General features: G+C 31.4%; 1 protein-coding gene across 2 annotated transcripts in view; it reads left to right on the plus strand.

The window, feature by feature from the left end:
* Positions 1-19,484, plus strand: part of LOC105205656 (high affinity cationic amino acid transporter 1) — a 119,148-nt gene extending 99,664 nt beyond the window's left edge. The window contains exons 8-11 of one of the 2 annotated variants that reach the window (XM_039446117.1): positions 8,080-8,228; positions 8,318-8,484; positions 18,992-19,100; positions 19,191-19,470. In XM_039446117.1, coding sequence (XP_039302051.1) covers positions 8,080-8,228; positions 8,318-8,484; positions 18,992-19,100; positions 19,191-19,294 — 529 coding nt within the window. In that variant the 3' untranslated portion in view covers positions 19,295-19,470. Of the gene's footprint in view, positions 1-8,079; positions 8,229-8,317; positions 8,485-18,991; positions 19,101-19,190 lie in introns of both variants that reach the window. The other variant, XM_026139683.2, reaches the window with a different exon arrangement.
* Positions 19,485-22,459: the final 2,975 nt, after the last annotated feature.

The following is a 22,459-nucleotide window of genomic DNA, read 5'->3' on the forward strand; positions in this document are numbered from 1 at the left end:
GTTGAACCGCTTTCAGACCTGTATCATTCGTATATTCTTTCTGTCCTTAGAGGGTTTACCTTAGGACAGTAATAAACGCTCAATCAATCCCTCTTTCCCTCTTTTTCTCCCTCCCCCCTTTCTCTCTCTCTCTCTCTCTCTCTCTCTCTCTCTCTCTCTCTCTCTCTCTCTCTCTCTCTGTGTGTGACAAGAAAAGTACTACTGTTTCTAAAAACTCGAAATGTAAATACTTTTGTAGATTTCGTATAATTCTTTGTTTGATTCTTCGACTGTACAAAAAATTTCCTGGCTCTTCTCTTATCAAAATCATTAAAATCAAGATGAAAAGTAATTACATTTCTAAGTTAAAGCTAGTTAGCTGTGATGTAAAAGAGAGAGAGAGAGAGAGAGAGAGAGAAAGAAAGAGAAAGAGGAGACAGACTCTTGTGTGTTGTGTCAGCTGAGCACAGCAGGCATCTCATGACACACCCGCACGTAACGATGAGTGCACCGCTCATGCGTACCATCTGTATTCGGCCCATGATACGCTAACTTAATCGGCTTATATTTCAAAATCTAAGCGTCTGCCAAATTTTTGCCAAAAAAAATCGTCTTAAAATTTTACCAGGAATACGTCCCTTGAAGAACAACGGGTTATTTTGAATCATTCTGTATATTGTTGCTATAACGCTTATCTAGTTCTCCGGAATCACACCTTCCTTCCATATACTCATTAGCAAATGTACTAACTTCCTTTTCACTTTTTCACCTCCATACTTTTATGCATCCGTAGAAATTCCGCGCTTCCTCTATTTTACTCCTTTCGCGTCCACTCTCTATTTCTACCTCTTCTTTTCCAAGCAATTCTGTGAAATAATTTTCCCAACTTTCCTTACTTATAGTGTTTTTTACCCAATTGCTTTTCCCTCTTTTTTTATTGATTACCTTCCATACCTCAGCCTCGTCTTTCAATTTCCTGAGCTCTTTTTTCTCTTTGTCCTTTCATCTCCTCTTTCCTTTCATATGTTCCCTAAACCCCCTTCTCTCTTCCGAAAATTTTTCTTTATTAGTCTTCTCTATTTTCTATCTTTTGTATATTCTATGTACTATCCTATTCCTCCTCGCAACTCATATCTCACCATTCCTTATATTATAATGTTTTCTTTCTTCTTATTCTTAATTGCGCCGTGTACCAGCTCTTTTAATCCCTTCCATTTCTCCTGTATCGAAACTGCACTTATCTCCTTTTTTTATCTCACTTATCTCCTTCAGCTGTTCTTTCCTTATACAATTCAATGTCTTCTTTCCATCTGTATCTCCATGCCTCCTCTTCTCTCTTTTTTGCTTCTTCTGAACTCTTCTCTCTTCCTCCACTTTCACTCACTTCCAACACCAGGGGCATGTGATCTGAGTCCGACCACCCTACTACTTTAAAATTAATTACAATATCCATACAGTAATCATTCGCTATTACATAATCAATCAACAAGCTGCCTCTCTCTCTCCTATGTAAGTGTATTCTTTCCTATTGTTGTACCGTTCATAATATAATTGCTGATTTCTCCTACTAAATCTACTGAATCCATGCCTCTACTATTAACTATTTTATTTTTACTTTTCCTTACCACATTCCATCCTTTCTCATCATTTCTAAACCAATTCTCGCATTGAAATTTCCCCTTACCGCTATATACTTCTTTCTGTTTTCCTCCACCACTCTACTATTACATTCCTTATCGAATTCCAATTCGTCGTAGCGTAGACTACTATTATTATAGACCGTTTCACTATCCACATCACTGACTCTTGTAATTAAAATATTATCTTCCTTTTCTTATTTTCATTCTAAGATTTTTTTTTCTTAATCCTTTCTCACTCCCATAACCCCATTGTTCTCCTTTTCTTTTTTACTTTTCTTGCATAACTGCATTCCCACTTGTGCGTTGATAGTAAATTTCTCTTAATTTTTTCCACCCATTTTCTTCTACCCACATCTTAATTAAGCATACATATTTTATTGTCCTTACAAAATTTTAAAATTCTATATCTTGCCTCCATATTCCTATTATGTTCTAAAACATCAATCTCGTACTCTTTACTTTTCCCATCCTCACTTCACCCTTCTCTCACCGCTTCTTGGCTTACACGAATTCTTAATTTTTTCTCTATAAAATTCTCCACTCATGTTGCTTTATTTTCTTCCAATTCTATCTCTCTTATCTTGTTTCCTTTAATTACGATATTATTGCGTCTTTCTTCCCTCTTCTTCTCCATTATCTATTTTCTCACTTTGTTAACCTCTCTTTTACTAAGCCAATTCTTACTTCTTCCAGTATTTATGCTACTATATTCACTTCCTCGCGTCCTCCAAATTTCTCCACTCCTAATACTTTCTTCTTTCCTACCGCTCCTCGATCTTCGAAACTCTTTCTCATTTATCAATTCCCTTATCCCTGCGATCTGTCTTTTTACACTATGTATCCTTTCCGCTATATACCTAAATCTTTTGTTTCATTCATTTTCCCTATTTTTTGTTCCTTCCACCATCTCCCGTAATTTTTTAATCTCTAATACCGGGTCTACAATGAGTCGGTAGTCTGTAGTCGGTAATCTTATCGTAGTCTTAAGCCACGATCGGTGAGTCGGAAGAGAGTCGGAAGAGTAATCGGTGAGTCTGATCGGTGAATCGGTGAAGTTGGCCAACAGCCAACTTCTAAGACTTACGACTTAAGACTGACCAATCAAACGCTTACGTTTGAAAGTAATGGCAACCATGGCAACGCGCGAACTTACACAAGTCACAGCATGTGAGTTAACTTCCATCCTGACGATTCTTACAATTGTGAGATCAACGCAATTAATAAAATGAATCTTGACGATTTGGAAATAATAAAAATTGAACCAATAGTCACCGGTATAAACAATCAAAACGTACACTTTCCACAGCTTGCTTTCTTCCTATTGGTTGAGCCGAGCGGCTCGCTTTACGACTAACGACTCATTGTAGATGCGAAAAATTGAAAAGTAACCGACTTAGGTTAAGATTTAAGACTTAAGACTTCAGACTTATGACTACTTCAGACTACCGACTCATTGTACACCCGGCTTAACTTTAATTTTTTAAACTTTTTTAGCTACACTTCCCTAAATTCTTTCCACTCTCCCATTCCCCCGATTTCTCCTCCTTTGTCATCCTAAAAGTTACTTTCTTATCACTCGCATTATCATCCGTTACTAGCTTTTGCCTTAACTTTTTTCCACCTATCTTATCGATCTCACTTCCCATGCCCGCCTTTCCCTCGGACCTCTCTCGTGTCCTGGAATACCGACGAGTTAAACCATGCACAGGAAAGTCGGGTCGTTACAATACAAAAATGTTTATATCTTAGAAACGATTGAATTGACCTATGTTTACTAAGATTTTTTTACTCATTGTCAGTGGTATGCTATCTACTATATAAATGCTGAATGGCTTTTTTTTTTAACGTCTCCGATAAATCGACTCATATTTAATATTTGTTAACAAATATATTGTTACACTAAAGATTCAAAATTGTTATATTAACCCTTTGTAAAACATATTTTATTATTTAAAATATTAACATACTTTTCAAAATTACGTGCAGTATACACCTACAAAAGTCGCTGCTATTTGCAGAACTGAAATTCAGCTTACCCAGGCAGCACAGGACATCCATTGGACGTCCAGTTTTGGTTTCAGTTTGGTCCAAACGTCCATGAATTTAATACGAACGTTTTAAAAACGTACGTTATGCAACGTACAAAGTATATTTACATTTAGACATTTTAAAAATAAACATTTTATTCAAAAATTTTTCTAAGTTTGCTCGCAATGTGTTGCTTTTAACAATTTTTTAAAAATCGCACAAGGGGTTCTTACTTTCATTACAAAACATTTCGTGTAAAATGTGCTCTTCATCTCAATTTTAAAGCTTAGTTCAGACTGCACGCAACAAACGGCAAGCGTCGAGCCCAGATTACACACGGACGTTCAATGGATGTCCATCGGACGTGTATTTTTGGACATTGAACATCTTTTTTGGTACAAGAGATCCGTCGAACGTCTGTGACACAAGTTCGAACAGGGCCCTATTCTTGAAAACGTGCGAATTTCTTACGTATACAAAAGTGACAAAATAGCCAATGGAAAAATACCATCAATTAATTCCATTTGTTATTCTGCTATTTTCGGCTTTTGTTCTATTCTGAAACGCGGAGTTGTCACGAGATATTTAGAATAATTCCGCTATAATTTATTTGTATAAAGTTATTAGATTAAAGTTAGTGTTCCTTTTTATAAAAGAGTTTCTTTCCTTTCGCGTCGTGAAAACGAGTGTCTTTGCGCGAGTGAACTGTGTACTCGTTTCGTCGAGTACAACAATATGTTAACACAAAATGTTCATAGAACACCACCAGGCATCAGTTCGCAGCAGTCTTACAGATCAAGCAACGTTGGGTGAGGTTACAACTTACAAGGAAACACAGGGAAGTGTCCGCCTCAGATTAAAACGAGTTTTTAATATGTTGTAGTACAGATAGAAATAAGGGACACGTATTTTTTTATATGTGCCCATACGCACTTTAAGGGGGTGAAACAGCCCTTTGAAGAAAATCGGTTTTTTTCTTTTGAAGAGTATGCCGTCGAAACTATAAGAGATAGAAAAAAATGTTTTAAATAAAAGTTGAATGGCTTGAAGAGCAATTTATAACAGCAAAAAAAATTTTTTTTAATTTTTTTTTTATACTTTCCCCCACCACTTACCTATTTTTTTTCAAAATTTTTATTTTTTTTATAAGCAAAATAAAGCTTATTTTATTACAAATTCAACGGTATATGATAAAGTTACGATACAACATTCCCATTTTCCAAAAATATTTAAAAACCTCTATACGCACGGTACGCGCACCCGCGTGTTTGTGCGCTACGGAAGTGACTCCCTCCGATTTCGACGTGCCTTTAATATATTGTACAGATTAAAATAAGGGACACGTATTTTTTACACGTGTCCTAATACACTTTTAAGGGTGAACATCCCTTTGAAGAAAATCGTTCGGTTTTTTCTTTCGAAGCGTGTATCGTCGAAACTATAAGAGATAAAGAAAAATGTTCTCAATGAAAGTTGAATGCATGTTTTTCTCGCATAAGATGACAAAAACTTTTCGAAGACAGTCTGTGTCTAACATGAAAACGCAGACATTGAGAAAAACATTTACTACAAAATAAAACGACACTACACTAAAGAATAACAACAATTACGGTGTTGTAAGACATTGCATAACCACGCTACTGGTGCGTGCACTTAGGGTCATTTCCTATCTTGAAATAGAATGTTTACGTCTTGGCAGTATTGACATGTATAGATTCAAGAGTTACATATGTAAGGAAATGACCCAAAGTGCACGCGCCAGTAGCGTGGTTATGCATATTTCTACACTAATCGAATTTAATAAACACATTAATTGAATTGTATAAATGCAGTATAAAAGATGAAATTTCTAACTAATTTTTTAATTAGTTTTATGTTAGTTCTCTTGTTGTTAGTTGATGAGCTGGCGTTAGATACTGAAGATATGGAATGTGTGAGTAATAATTTTTTGTAATCCAAGTCTCCTTATCTGTAAAATGTTGAAGAAAACAACTATTCTAGTCGAATCATGTAGACCAGTAAATAAATGTTTAACTTATATTAATTACATATTATTTTCTAAACAAGAAATTAATGTCTTACAACACCGTAATTGTTGTTATTCTTTAGTGTAGTGTCATTTTATTTTGTAGTAAATGTTTTTCTCAATGTCTGCGTTTTCATGTTAGACACAGACTATTCTCGATAAGTTTTTGTCATCTTATGCGAGAAAAACATGCATTCAACTTTCATTGAGAACATTTTTCTTTATCTCTTATAGTTTCGACGATACACGCTTCGAAAGAAAAAACCCGTTTTTCTTTAAAGGGATGTTTCACCCTTAAAAGTGTATTAGGACACGTGTAAAAAATACGTGTCCCTTATTTTAATCTGTACAACATATTAAAGGCACGTCGAAATCGGAGGGAGTCACTTCCGTAGCGCACGAACGCGCGGACGGGTGCGCGTACCGTGCGTATAGAGAGGTTTTTAATTATTTTTGGAAAATGGGAATGTTGTATCGTAACTTTATCATATACCGTTGAATTCGTAATAAAATAAGCTTTATTTTGCTTATAAAAAAAATAAAAATTTTGAAAAAAAAAATAGGTAAGTGGGGGAAAGTATTTAAAAAAAATTTTTTTTTAATTTTTTTTGCTGTTATAAATTACTCTTCGAGCCATTCAACTTTTATTTAAAACATTTTTTTCTATCTCTTATAGTTTCGACGGCATACGCTTCGAAAAAAAAAAACCGATTTTCTTCAAAGGGGTGTTTCACCCCCTTAAAGTGCGTATGGGCACGTATAAAAAAATACGTGTCCCTTATTTTTATCTGTACTACAACATATTAAAAACTCGTTTTAATCTGAGGCGGACACTTCCCTGTGTTTCCTTGTTAGATGGGTGACCGCTTGAAAATTTCCTAAAAAAAATACTTGAGAAATATTCCCGATTTTTTTTACTATAAGTAACACTTTTATTTTAATTAACATTAATAAAACGGTTTTTTATAATATTAAAATAAATATTTATAAATAAATTTGTTTTGTAAGAAAAAATATTCTGGGGAATGTGACATGATAGAGCAATTTTATTTACGGAACTACTTTCATCGACAAAAAATATATTATATAAGAATCATTTTGTCTGGATTGTAGTCTAAAATTTGTTTAATGTATTAATTTAGTCCAGTTTTAATCCATTGCGTACTAAAGGACGTTTTTAAGAAGTCCATAATGGTAACACTGGATGTTTTTAAAACGTTTTTAAGATATCCATGGATCTAAACTGGATTTTTTAATATGTCCAAAACGTCCAATATGTACGTTTTAAGTATGTTTTTAAAACATCACTGTGCTATCTGGGTATATAAAACACAGAGGATACTAATGATCAGTAATTATCCTATAATGTTTAAAGTTTCAATAGACTGTAACAAAGTAATTTTAATGATTATTCTTAGAATTCTTCGCGAGTTACAAGAGATATCATGATATTTTATCATCCTACATATATCTCACGACCTCGTTTATCTCCTAAAATTAAAGTAGATATTTTCGATAGTTTTGTAAGAAATCGTATTGACTCTATAAATATATTTGTTAAACGTACATAACATAAAAACTGTTACACATTAAGTCGTATTAATATTTACAATTAATGAAATATGTACAATTAGAGGTGTAATTTGAAGGACGTATGCAGCGATTTTTTTTTTTAATTCCTAAAAATGAGTCATTTTATGATGCTCTAGACTAAAAAACTTTTTTAAACTTTATTTGAGGACCGGAGTTTTTTAACAAAGTAATTTATGAACTTCTTGTTTTAAATGTTTTTAATGTCGCTGAATTAAATTTTGGTCTCAAAAATTTTAAATTCAAAATTTAATAGTAAATCGAATTTTTCAAAATTGATTTGGTTATCCTGAAATTTAGTTTTAGAAAGTTCACAAGATTGCTGAATTTGAATATATCATTAAAATATTAAATTCCAAAAAGTAATAATCATATTATAATGAAGGAGAAACTTGTATCACGGAGCACATAACCAAAGTTGCACATAATGCAAAGAAACACATAAAGCAAAGAAGTTGATGTGCTTATAGGCGTTTATTTTATTAGATTAGCTCGAGCTTCAAGTAAAATAAAATTAAAAGCTTAGTGTTTCTTAATAACTAAAAATTCCCTGAAACCAAGTTTTAAAATTTAATTATTTGATAAAAATTCTGCTATATTGGATCCAGTATTTAAAATTTGTTATTTGTGACCTCAGATTCGAATAATATAAAAATGATCGAATTACCACATAGTTTAAATTTCATAAAAATCTAATAACTAACAATTTACAAAATAATAGAGGCTATAAACCCCAAGTACAGTCGCTGGTTTGCAAAGAATTAATAATATATCGATAAAAGCTGTTTTCGTTCGTAATGAATACATCTTTCCTAGATACGAGGAAAGTGAAGCGTACGAGAAGAAAGGCGATCATAACCCACGGACTTTCATATTTATCGCAAAACAATTGGTAAAGGCGAACAAATTAAATCATTCTACGAAACTTACGGCACAGATTGTTACCGCTCTCGTATGCTGCTATGGTAAGATTTACCACTAATAAGACTCACTATTTTTACGAATGTTGACCCATTTTGAGATGTCTCATATATAATATTATAATTTTTTGCAGTTATTCTTTGTATTTGTACAGCCGTATTATTATCAATGTATATCACAGAGATCGTTGCAGGAAAAGTAACTTTCGTAGTGTTACTTGTAATTTTAATTGTTGCACTCGTGAGCACTCTCTTTTTTATTTATTTCCAACCTGTCTCCGACAAGAAACTCACATTCTCGGTAGGTATAAGGTATATAACATATATTTTATTGCTGTATCTTTATTATTTCTATCTTGTTAAGGATGTATGATAGAATTTCGAAGAACATCATTACTATAACATTTTACTATGATACTTATTGATGTACTTTATTCTTTTATCTAAAATTTCAAGTCACTTTACCGTTTTCGAAAAAATTATTATGAAATGAGCTATCCGTATTATGTATCCTTATGGTAGTTCACACATTGCTCATTTATCTGTCATAATATTTTTTATAATAACAAGAATGTAACTTCATATATCAAATTCAAAGAAATAATAATCAATGGAGGACACTTGTATGACAAAGTTCATAATCAAAGTTTAGAATTTGATACGCTTATAGATATAAAATAGAAAAACATAACTACATTTTTCGACAAATGCATAGATTATAAAATATAAGCAAGTCACCATATAATTTACGAGGAAAAATATCTTCAATACTTGATTTTAGATAAAATCTCACAAATTTCTGTTGATATCTAAGTACCTTCTAAAACTTGACAACAACGTATAACTTTCAAAAAGTAATGTAGATATTTATTAATATTAAATATGAAATAATGTATTAGACACATAGTATCCTTTTAATTCTGCTAGTAAATAAATGATCCAAAATACAAATTTTGCGTTTTATTAAAATCAAGAGAGTTTCTATGCTTTGTTTTATAAATAAATTCCTTCAAAATTAGATAGTAATTTACTTAGAAATGAATACTTAACTGGAATTTAATCACATTTAAAAATTACCTTGTCATTTAATAACAACTATTTTACTATTTTAAATTTTAAATGCAGTTGATTATTTGATTAAATAAAGTACTATGATACATCCCTAATTCTTCATTCGCGATATCAATACTCGAGTAAAAATTTTATATATAATTATATATGACCATATGTAAATCATCATAGACATCATGTACGATCATGTACGAAATTTGTCTTTATATGACCATGTATATGTACATATATGATATAAAAAAATTTATTTATAAATATTTACTTTAATATTGTCAAAAATAGTTTTTTTAATGTTAAATAAAACACATGTATATCGAGTTAATATATGTTATTAAAAACATGTAACATATAATTAAAGCATATTATTTATATAAACATATATAAAATTATATTTTTTTACGATTACGACTTGAATGGATGACTACTTGAAAATTTCCAGAAAAAATTCTTGAGAAAGATTCTCGATTTTTTTACTTTAAAAAACTTTTTATTTTATTTAATGTTAAGAAAACGGTTTTTTACAATATTAAAATAAGTATTTATAAATAAATATTTTTTTGGAAAAAGTTACCAAGTTAGCAAAAGTAACACGTTGCAAACAGACTTAGAAAATTTTTTAAATAAGATGACTTTTAAAATGTCTAAACATACTCTATATTTGCAATAAAAAACGCATGAAACATTAGGCTTGCGCGGTAATAGAGCGCTTCCCGATATCCTAATTGGAATATCCTATGGACATCCAAAAATTGGTCATTATTAGACGTCTAAAATCAGACATACGATGGACGTCCATTTCATGTCCATAAACGTGCGGACGTAAAATGAACTTAAAACGGATGCCCATAAGATGTCCTGTGCTATCTAGAATCATACATAGTTATACATTAGATCATGTATAATATTAACGACAATATATAATTGAATTTGAAATCATATATGTATATTTATACATAAAATCATATACGATTATATATACCTATTTAAAACATACTATTATACATATGGATCTGTTCGAAAATAAGTTTGGTTACTGCCAGTAAAAGTAATGCAGTTGGCAAAAGTGAAAATTACGCGTTGCGTTTTATTTCTTCTGCCAGTAAAACCAATAGACGATCTCATGCAAATAATCCAAAACGTCATAAAGATTTTTCAGGTTTTAAATTACGAATATTTGAATGTTACCACAAGCTTGCAATAATTTGACGTTGCAGACATCTTTCGCAATTCCCATGCAATATTATACTATTTTAATGTAAGCTTTCCCTTACGGAAATGGACTGTTGTAACTATTAGTAAAGCTATTAATAAAACTATTGGATTATTCGTCATAGTGTTTTCGTGGATTATTGGGACAAACTATTGCACAGAACTATTGAAAAATTATTTGAGCCAGATAGTCACTACGATTTATATAGTCATATAAAATATGTATTGATAAATCAATAATTAAACGTAATAAATTTTAGTTTCAAAAAAATATTTCTTTTTGTTGTTTAAAAGAATTAAAGGTTAAATTTAAATTAAACATTTATGTACAAGATTTAATAACAATACAAATTGTTAGTTTTAAACATAAAAATATAAAATTTTATGTGGAAACAACGAACCACATATACATCACATTTAAAAAAAACGAGAGCAAAATTCGTCTCGAGGTTACAACAATTAGTTCCCAAAAGTTTCACTAAAGTGCGATTTAGAAAGACAGTCTCGGTGGCGCCTTGATATAATGCCTGTGGCCGCACTCGACTAACGAAAAAATCCCCCGCGGCATGGCCACCTAGTGGAAGCCGCGCAAGCCGCGAAGACGCGAAGACAGGCGTCGCGAAAAAGCTTTGAGACCATAGACATAGTACAAAGTCTATGTTCGAGACTCAAAACCAAAGCAAATCGCTCAATTTTTGAGAGCACTGTAATATGTTTTTACGTGTAAAATAACTATTAATAATTGAATGTCTTGGATTTTAACCGTATTCGGTGTTTCTGAAATGATTTATAAATGTTTTTTATAAATAATATACGTTTTCAATTTTATAAATAATATACGTTTTCAATTCACCTTTAATTAGCTATACCGAATGTGTATAAAATACGTTTATTCGTTTAAATATTGCTGCAATAAAAATGTATAAATATAATTTACGCTTAAACTTTTATTAACATATTTAAAAAGTATATCATACCTGGATATTAAATCCTATTTTTGATAAGTTATTTAAAGGAACAACTTTTACAAATCATAAACGTATTTAAGAAACGTTTAATTAGTATATGGTAGTAAGTATTTTTATACGTGTTATAAACGTAAATACATTTTATAAACCATTTTTCAACGTATAAAATATGTTCCATATTATATATACGTAATAAGAACGATTATTATAAACGTATATTGCACTAACGTATAAAAACCGTTTTAACTATATACATATCTGCCACATACCTATACCTGTTTTATACCATACTTGCGTTTAATAAACGTATAAAACAATCCAGTTCTTATTGGGTTTATTGTGAATAGTCGACTAATAGTCACTAATAATCATTTATATATTAACTATTAACTAAAGTAGTGTGCTGGTGATTATTCCAAATAACCTGAATATGAAATCAATAATCATTCCATAAAAGAACTATTGGGAAATGATTATTGCAAATAATCTCATTATGAAATCAATAATCACTCATTCAAAAACTATTAGGAAATGATTATTGCGAATAATCCAATCATTAGATGCTACATAATCACTATTAGAGAATGAATAATCACTATTGTAAGTCAATAGTGATTATTGGCTTTCCAATAGTTTATTTCCGTAAGGGTTATTATATGCAATGTTTAATCTTTTCAGTGCTAAGTTTCTATTTTAACTTTCATCTTTCATAACAAATATTAAATATTTTTAATTATTATTATTAAAATATGGGGACTTGGTTAGATGGCGCGATGGTGTATGGATGTGGATGGAGAGTGAGGCTGAGTATGAGTGTTTGTAATACATTAAGAAGTATTAGGAAATAAAGAGGTATGAACTAGAGAGGTAAGAAGGTAGAGAAGACAGGTAATTGGAGGCGGATGTAGGGAAAAAAGAATTGCGGAGATATTGTAAGATATAGGTGGAAGGAACAGGAATAGGTTAGGGCGGACAATGAGGCGGGAGAATCCAGGAGGGCGAGTAAGGTAGGATTTAAACAAAGAAGGTAAGGAAAACAAAAAAGGCAAAAAGAAAAAGTGTTAGGAGAATAGGTTAGAGGAATAAAATGGTAGAAACAAAAGCAGAAACAGCTACAGGAAGGAAAAGGCGACAGGTTATGCAAGAAATCAGGCAGAATGATTTATGGAGAATGAGTGGCATATTGTAAATGAGAGAAGGAATGAATGAAAAGAGATTGGAAGGAATATATAGGAGTACGGAGAAAGTGAGAAGAGTGATAGTATAGGAAAGAAGTAGCAAACGAAAATTAGAATGTAAGATAGGAAATAAGACCAGGTATAGACATAAGTATAGATATAGATATTGTGAAAGTAAGCGTAAAGAAAATGGAAATGTAAAGGTATAGATAGTAGTAGTAGTAATATATTTATGATCTCCTTGGGGTTACATATACTTACAAGTCAACTTACATCTAACTTAATCTACTCTTACTCTAATCTTATACTAGTACCGCCTCGCACGCATGCCCTGCCTGTCCCGCCATTATGCTCGCTTACACCTAATGCCTGCCTCTCTCTCTCTCTCTCTCTCTCTCTCTCTCTCTCTCTCTCTCTCTCTCTCTCTCTCTCTCTCTCTCTCCCCCCCCTCCCTCCTCTCCCTCTCCCCCTCTCTCTCTCTCTCTCTCTCTCTCTCTCTCTCTCTCTCATTACCGCAACCCTAGGGACTTCCGCTTCCGTTTACAACCTTTGCTCTTTCACCCCTCACTCACTCCCTCTCTGACACTCGTCCTCTCATTTATACCCTCCTTCTCCCTCCCATACCTCCCACATCCTCCCCTCCCCTCGCCCCATCCCCCCTCTTCACCCTTCCTCCAATTCTCTCCTCTTCCACCTCTCTCAGCCATCCCTCTCCCTCTTTTTCCTCTCTTAAAATCCTTTCACACGCTTCCTGCCATGTTTCCTCCCCTCCCTCTCTCCATGCCCTGCACTCCTCCCACACGTGTTTCCAGGATTCCAAGTGACCCCCACATAACCTGCACAACTTTCTATCCTCCTCCTCCCAATATTTTCCTTCTAACATTTCATTCCCCAGCCTAAATCTCACTAATCTCCTCCACCTACTCTCCCCCCAGTCTAGATATCTTGGAATATCCTTTCCTTTTACTCTTCCGTACCATCTGTTAAACCTCCCGTTTCTAATCCTTTCCCACCTCTCCTCTCTTTGGTTTTCTCTATCCCTTCTTTCTATCTCCTCAAAGTCCACCCCTTCTGCCCTCCTCCTTCTCTCCCAATCCAATGCTTCCACTCCCCTCTCCCTAAAAGACTGTCCCTTTCCCTCTCCCACTTTGATCCTTCCTTTCTCTTTTTCATCCTTTCTTTCAACTTTTCCAAACACATCCTTGCTAACAAGCTTTTCTCCCCTCCCTCCAATCTCTCTTTAAACCCCCAAACTCTCTTCCCTGCTCTATCTCTCAACTTCTTTCTTTGCGTTTCTTCTCTCACCAAATACCCTGGCGTTCTTCCCTCACACCCAACACTCATCTCAAATACCTTTCGTGTAATCTCTGTACCCCCTCTCTTTCCTTCCATCACCAGATTTCCACTCCGTATCCCATTACCGTCCACACTAAGGTATCGAACAGCCATACTCTCCTTTTCCAGTCCCTCCCAAATCTCCTCTTTCCAATACCCCACACCTGTCCCATAACCGCCGCCGCCTTCGCTACACTGTCTCTTATCTGTGCTTCCTGCCCCCGAATCCTTTGAAACATGTACCCCAAATATTTATACTCTTTCACTTCCTCTATGTCTTAAGTAATCCGGAAGACTCGATAAAATGACAAATGTAAAATATATTATACAAGTACAAAAGGGTATAATTGTGCACATAATAGTATTATTTTATTATAATAATGCATATTTTAATAATATTAATAATATGTTTTAATAATATTAATCATAAAAACATTTGTTTAAAAAATAAAGGTTAAAATTATATTTAAGACAAACGTAAAATATTATACAAGTATTAACGGAAGTGTATAATCGTGCTCATAATGGTATTATTTTATTATAATATTCCATATTTTAATAATCAAATCAAAAATATTTAACGTTTATTATAAAAGACGAAGGTTAAAATTATAAAAATCTAGCACTAAAAGATTGAAAAAGCATTGCGTATAATAAATCTTACATTGAAACATTGTAATATTGAATGGGAGTTGTGAAAGATTTTTCTAACGTTACTGTAAGCTTGTGGTAACGTTGAAATATTCACAATTTAAAACCTAAAAATCTTTATGACATTTCGGATTATTTGCATGAGATCGTCTATTGATTTTATTGGTTTTACTGGCAGGAGAAACGAAAAGGAACGCCAGTTATTTTCACTTCTGCCAACTGCATTACTTTTACTGGTAATAACCAACCTTATTTTTGAACAGATCCGATCATGCAAGATTAAATATAAAGTCGTATATGATTATATATGAAATCAGATATGATTGACCTACCTAATTATGAACTCATGTATGATCATACATAGTTATACGTTAGATCATAAATATACAATAGACCACATAGCATGTAATATTTCTGTAATATCACAGAAATATTATTTTTTATTGCAATATTACAATGAAATGTAGCAGAAATATTACTGAAATATTACTGTAATATCACAGTAATATTAAAATGTCGAAAACGCATCACGTAATATTACTGTGATATTGTACAATATTTCTATGATGTTTATGTGGTGTTTAAATAATATTGCAAGAAATTAAATAAATAAATTATTTTAACGATTTCTTTTATTTTTATTGTTATTCTTAATATTATTTTAAAAATTTGTTACATGTAATATTCCAAACAGCACCGAGTCGACTATTAGTCAGCAATAAGTCAACTTGTAATTAATTTGAAATTACCTATACATTTACTACCAAATATTTATTCTCATAATGACATTATTACAATCTTAACTTTACATTTCAAATATAAAAACACTCTGTCGAAAATATGGGATGAAAACCGATTTAAAAAAAAGAAATCCGAATTGATCGGAATTTCTGCACCAAAAATACAGTAATAAGGCCGATTAAAAATAAGATCGGAACCCAAATAGATTTATTAAAACAGAATACATTAATATAATAAATGTTTAGTTTACAAAAAAATATTTCTTGTATCTTTTTCGTTAAAAAGAATTAAAAAGAATTAAATTTGAATTAAACATTTAATTTATGTAAAAGATTAAATAACAATACAAATTGTTATTTATATATAAAAATATAAAATTTTTTGTGAAACAACGTTCCACACACACGTTTGAAAAGAATGAGAGAGAGTATTCGTCTCAAGGTTGCAACGAGCAGCTTCTAGAATTCTCATTGAAGTATGAGCTGGGGAGAGTGAGGACCGCGATGGCGCCTATATATAAGGTCTGTAGCACTCGTCTCACGAGAAGATCCTCAGCGGTGTGGCCGCCTTGCGGTCGCGTCAGCACTCACTTTTTAAATTCATTTCATTCCGAAATTACAGGATTCCATAAATTATAATTAAATCGAATTTTAATGTAATGTGACATGTTGTGACGCTAACAATTCTTGTGTGCCATTTTTAAATAAAGAGGTATTTTGATGACAACATTATAAATCACTTTAACAAATTTGTAAAATTGTCCAAAAGCTGTGCATTTTTTGGTAGTTAATAAACAAATGTCAAGAAAAAAAATAGTTTTCGAACAATTTTACAAATTTGTTAAAATAATTTACAATGTTACTTTACTAAAACAGCTTTTTATTTAAAAATAGCACGCAAGAATTCTCATCGTCTCACCGTATCATTTCTCACGTCTAATGTCAGGATTACTAAACGTGGTTGCTGAGAGTATTTAGGAGTCTTAATGCAACTAAATTAAAATTTTTAAAAATTTTTATATTATACATTACATTTAAACAATTTATAAAATTAGAAAAATAAAATCTTTCGAATTTTCTTGAATATTTGGAAATTTTTAACAGCATAAATATTACATTAAAAAAAAGAAATATATATGTAAAATGTTTCTATCTTACATATATGTAAGACATGTAAGATTATAATATAAAATATTAGAAAATTAATGAAACTCCTGTTTTTCACTTGAAATTAGGCGGATTATTTTGGATTATATATCCATCCGATTATTTAAATTGATTTGGATTGACAACAGTATGGATTAGAATGTAATTATTTCGGATTAGAAATAATTTGCGAAAGCGATATTAAAATCAATTACGATTTGTACAAAATTAAAACTTACTTAAAAATTACTTTTTAATCCACTTGTGGATTAAAGCGATTAAATCTGCTTAAAACCGATTTAAAAAAAATTCCGTTTTAATTGATTTTAATCGCACATTTTCGGCAGAGGTTAGTCATAGAAAAAAATAACATTGATATAATTAAATAATAAGTAATAAAACAATAAATAATATTGTTACAAACTAAAATGTTATAAACTGTTTACCATTAGTGTGACATTTTTCAAACATTAAGCACAGAAAAAATATTAAGATCAAATCCACAATTTATTGTTTCATATATAAGCAAGAATATAAAGTCTTCTTATAAGAATTTATAATCTTAAATAGACATAATTTGCTTACATGGAGAAAATTTTTCTCTTCATGTAAACAAATTATATCTGTTTAAGATTATAAATTTTTCCAAGAAGTTTTATATTCTTGATTATATATGAAACAATGAATTGTTGATTTTATACTAAATCTTTTTCTGTGCAGTTTAAATGATAAACTAATAAATATATAAACTAATAATAAAATAAATTAATTCTTTTTTTAATTTTAACTTTTATTTCCCGGAAGGGCAAGGATATTGTTATTTTATTTTTAAGTTGATTTCTTCTATAGGATACCGAAATTATCAAGAATATTAAGAATATATGAAAATATGGAAATTAATCGAAGAGATAGTGACGTTGCATTAATAAGACATAATAAAAACGTCATTTAACATTATCTTGTTCTTTAGGATTAAATACTGCAACAATATATTGCAACGATATCACTAGAATATTTCAATGCTATTATGAACGTGTAATATTTCAGCAATATTTCTATGATATTGCAATATATCTGTGATATCACAGAAATATTACGTGCTATGTAGGAGGTTTTTTCTTCTTGCTTACACTTTGTACACTACGTGTAAAGTGTACACTTTAGCGTTCTTCTTGTTGAAAATGATGTTGATTTGTGTGATTACACTAAATTACACGCTAATCGACTTGAAAGTGTATCCACACTTTGATGACGTCTTTTACACTGGTTTTACACAAACCTGAGAGGTAGTGTAAGCTAGTGTAAAGTTATACTAATAGGTTCGAGTTTTCTATGATTCTTTTTCACAATAGAAAAGATACAAGTTCCTAAAACCGCGAGAGTTATTAAAAAAGAAAAATGATTTGTTGAAAGAATTTTTAAATTTATTTAAAAAAAAATAAAGAATAACCAATGTGACGTAGTGACTCTTTTTAAGTAAACTTAGCCGACGATTATAGTATTTAATTCTAGAATACTATATTTGTGAAGTTTGTTTATCTTGATTTAATGAAAAAGAGAACAATTTAACAAAAGAATTTTTATATCAATATAGAATAAGCATTTTTATTGAATACACATTTATTATTATTTACAATTCACAAATAATATAATATATAAGGCCTTTAAAAGATAAATTTACATGAATTCTTATTTAAATAGAAAATACAATTATATTACATATAATATATAATTAGACAAATTTACATAAATCTTATTTAAATAGAATATACAATTATTGAAGTATTTATTAAGGTATTTATTTAGACTCAGACTCTAAAATGTGACTAAAAATTTTTGCATTTCATTCATCATTTTGTGATAATTGTAACAATATAATTGATAATAAATTTTAATAATAAAATTCCACTTTTTCAGTAAAACTTTAAACATAACCATGCACAAATAGCTGTCGTATTTATGGTATAAACATTTGATGTTACACTTTCGCGTTCTCCTTGAAAAGCCTACACTTTACTCTGAATTCACACGACGTTTTCCCCACAACCAAAAAGTGAACGGTGTAAAAATGTACAGTATACACTTTACACTTTGTGTAAGCAAAAAAAAATGAAACCTAATATAATGACTATATATAATTGAACTTGAAATCAAATATATTTATATATAAAATCATATATGATTATATATAGCTTGATAAGTTATAATCATATATAAATTATATATAATAATACATATTTATATATATTTATATATAACTATGCATGAAAAATTTTTACTTGGGTATTTATGAGAATGTTAGCTTTTTTTATTTTTATTGTTATTAAATATAAATATAAGTTTGCATGTTAAATACTTAAACCAATTATTTCAATTAATCTTATTATTGGTATTTTCAAATTCCCATTGTAAAAAAAGTGAAAAATAAGAAACAAGCAAAAGATAACTGCGAATTAAATTAGTGTGAGAAAAGAAATGTTTGCTAAATAATTTTTAAATATTTGTGTTAGGTACCATTAGTGCCGTTTTTGCCGGGTGTCAGTATTCTTATTGATATTTATCTTATGATGACGTTGGATCAAGATACATGGATACGATTCGCCGTATGGATGGTAATTGGTAGGTGCATTACAAGATAACACAGATGCGCGTGTTGATAACATTATTAATATAGTTGATATATATTTAATTGTTTACGTGTTTATGCAGGTTTGGGAGTATATTTCTTTTATGGCATGTGGCACAGTCATATCCGACAAAAAAAATCAACTGGCAACAAAGAAAAAGACGTCGTTTTTTCTCGTACTACATAGTAAATTAACTCTTACTAGTCATCATGAGGTCACTTGTGTTCCCGTGTTGCTAACGGCGGTACAGTACAATAAGGTACATTAACCCTTAAACACGTAAGTGGGTCTGAGAGACCCCATATGAAGATTTGAACGCTTGCTATGTGAAGACGGAATGAGATAGGAGGTTCGGACCAAGACGTAAAAAATGTTTGAAATCTCCTCTTTCGATTGATATGGTTGATCAACTTTTTTGGTCAACTAGAATTTGAACGGCACGGCAGCAAAGTTTTGTTAGAGTCAATGCGACCCATATAGCGTGTAAGTGACACTTTTTTTGTGAGTATTTTACATAAAAAAGTTGGACAAAATACGTTCGAACAGGTCGTTTTTCGAATGTTACTCGCATATACTTTGTTTAAAGTTGGAATACTATAAAATGCTGTAGAAAAGGGAGTTTTTTCGAAATATATCATGAAACACATCAATTTTCAATTTTAGACACAATTTAATCAAAAATATCTCATATTTGCCTTGTTACATAAGTACATTTTTTAATAAAAATGACAATGATATAATTTTTTTTGAAAGTATGAATCTTTAGCTTTAAAACGCCGTATTGTAAAGTTCTTCAAAGTTTTTTGTTGCAAAGATATGATTTTTTTTTAAAAAGTAGATTTTTAGATGCCAAAAAATACCTCATATTCTCCATGTTACATAATTATACTTTTTAAAAGGAATGACTTTGCCAAATTTTATTTTGAAAATGTGACTCTTTAGCTTTAAAACACCGTATTTGAAAGTCCTTAAATGTTTTTTGTTGCGAAGATATGATTTTTTGAAGGAAAAGTGGATTTTTGACCAATTTCTCATTTTTGCTTAATGGTTTTTCTTTTATAACTTCACAATAAATTATTTTTCGTCAATGCCGATTGTACAGTCACACTCCAGATTTCAAACTTTTGTTTAAAAAAAAAATCGTAGAAAAATATTAATTGTAATTAAAGATATAGCTTCTTAAAGTTGAAAAAGTTTCCCAGACTCAAAAATGTGTTTCCGTATTTTACAAGATCAGTGTGTTTAAGGGTTAATGAGGTCCTTTCTTGGTGTAGATAAGGTGTAGATAAGCGCGCCATCCGTGGGTAGTTCAGGTGTGACGACTACACACGGACGATACGTTCATCTACACCTTATTTAAATCGAAAAAGAACCTCATTAATGCACCTCATTGTACATGCTACATTGTACATGCGCCTATACCCCGCCTAAGAAAACTTTATTAGTAGAGGAATATGGCGCCGCAGTAGCAGTTTTTAATGGCTTTTATTTTAATATTCCGGTGAAAAGTTCACAGTGCATGACTGACCCCAGCTTGGCAGTAAAGGTGCTAAAATTGGAAATAAATAATTTTTATATTTCTTATAAGATTTTATTTTATCAATATATTTTTACAATATTTGTAGTTTTTAACTCTGTTAATAAAATATTTAATTTTTATGTTATTATAGAAATATTGCATTATATGTGTATAGAGGGTATTTGATAATTAATGATAAATCTCTCGCATATAGGTAGAATGAACCAAACTAAATCAAAAAGTCTTGTACCGCTTTGTGATCTTTGCAAAGGTTAACAAGATATAAAGTAATAAAAACATCCGAATTAGTCCCGCCCACCGCCAAATCCAAGCGCGCAATTGGGTTGTTAAGCGTAGGGCGGGGAATTTACTAACGGCAACATTCACTACTAAAAGCCTCCGCACAAAAACATTCGTAAGATGTTACGTTACGTTAAGTATAAACCATAAACTTTAAGCTCGTACTTATAAATAAACTTATAGCGTTTTCGGCTGCAGCGGGTTTTAACCCGCAGGTTTGTCGCCATTTGCCGAAATTATCCAATTAGAACGGATAATCGTCCGTTCGCACAAAGCAATCCGTAACGCAAGTATAAACCATAAATTTAAGCTCGTACTTACAAATAAACTTAGACAAACGCAAAGTAATCCGTAACATACATAAGTATAACTAGGTAACGTCTTACGGATGTTCTTGTGCGGAGACTCTAAGAGCGGAGGTCCAGCGTTACGCACCGTTCTTGCGTAGCTGCGTTGCCGCTACTAAACTTCCCGCCCTGCGCGCTTGACAACCATCACGCGCTTGAATTTAGCGGTGGACGGGACTAATTCGGAATTTTTATTAATTTATAACTTGTTAACTATTGCGAAGATCGTAAAATGATACAGGTCTTTTTGACTTAGTTTAATCCATTCTATTTACATGTGAGGGATGTATCATTAGTTGTCAAACACCCTGTGTGTGTGTGTGTGTGTGTGTGTGTGTGTATGTGTGTGTATGTGTGTGTTTGTGTGTGTGTGCGCGCGCGCACGTGCGTGCGTATGTGCGTGAGTGTGTGTGTATACAATAGTAGGTATAGGGGAGACCGGGGCAATTTGGCAGGCGGAGTAATTCGAAAAATGGAAATATCTTTTTATTGATACATATTAAAAATTTACTTTAAATACTGTAAACACGTCCTAATATAACGATGTTGCTAACAAAATTTTGTTGGCAACGGCGTCATATTGAAGTCGTAGTATTGAAAAAAGTGTTATGCGACAATCAAAGTAATTTCTGATAGCTTGCATTTCTTCAAAATTTAAGTAAGATAAATAAAATTCTTTTTGAAAGCTTTAAATGTATCATGTCCAGTTGAATGTATTAGAAACATTTCGTGTTTACTTTTTGCTGTGATGTCTATTTTTGTAGATCGTACGTAATAATACGCACAATTGACGTCGGGCTATTTAAAAAATCGTTGTTCAGACGATTTTTTTCTTTTATATTTGCGTTTTATGTACCAAAATACACAAGTTAATACTTAATGAATCCCAGATAGCCAAGCATGTTTTAGCACATCGGTCAAATTAATGCACTGCATGTATTGTTGTGAACTTGCAATTAATTTGCTAGCTACAGAGTTTACGTGGAACTGAGTTAACAACAGGAGAGCAAAAACACATCATCAGTTAATGAAATTTTAAGAGCAAACATTTATGAATAATAATACGTCATATTGACAGCAAATTGAAAGATTCGTCATGAGGTCGCATTCGTATATGTCGATATTAAACTTTTGATATCATACATGTAATCTCTCATTGCTCTCAAATTGCTATCATAATGATAG

The sequence above is a fragment of the Solenopsis invicta genome, chromosome 1 (assembly GCF_016802725.1).
Source record: "Solenopsis invicta isolate M01_SB chromosome 1, UNIL_Sinv_3.0, whole genome shotgun sequence".
Lineage (NCBI taxonomy): Eukaryota > Metazoa > Arthropoda > Insecta > Hymenoptera > Formicidae > Solenopsis > Solenopsis invicta.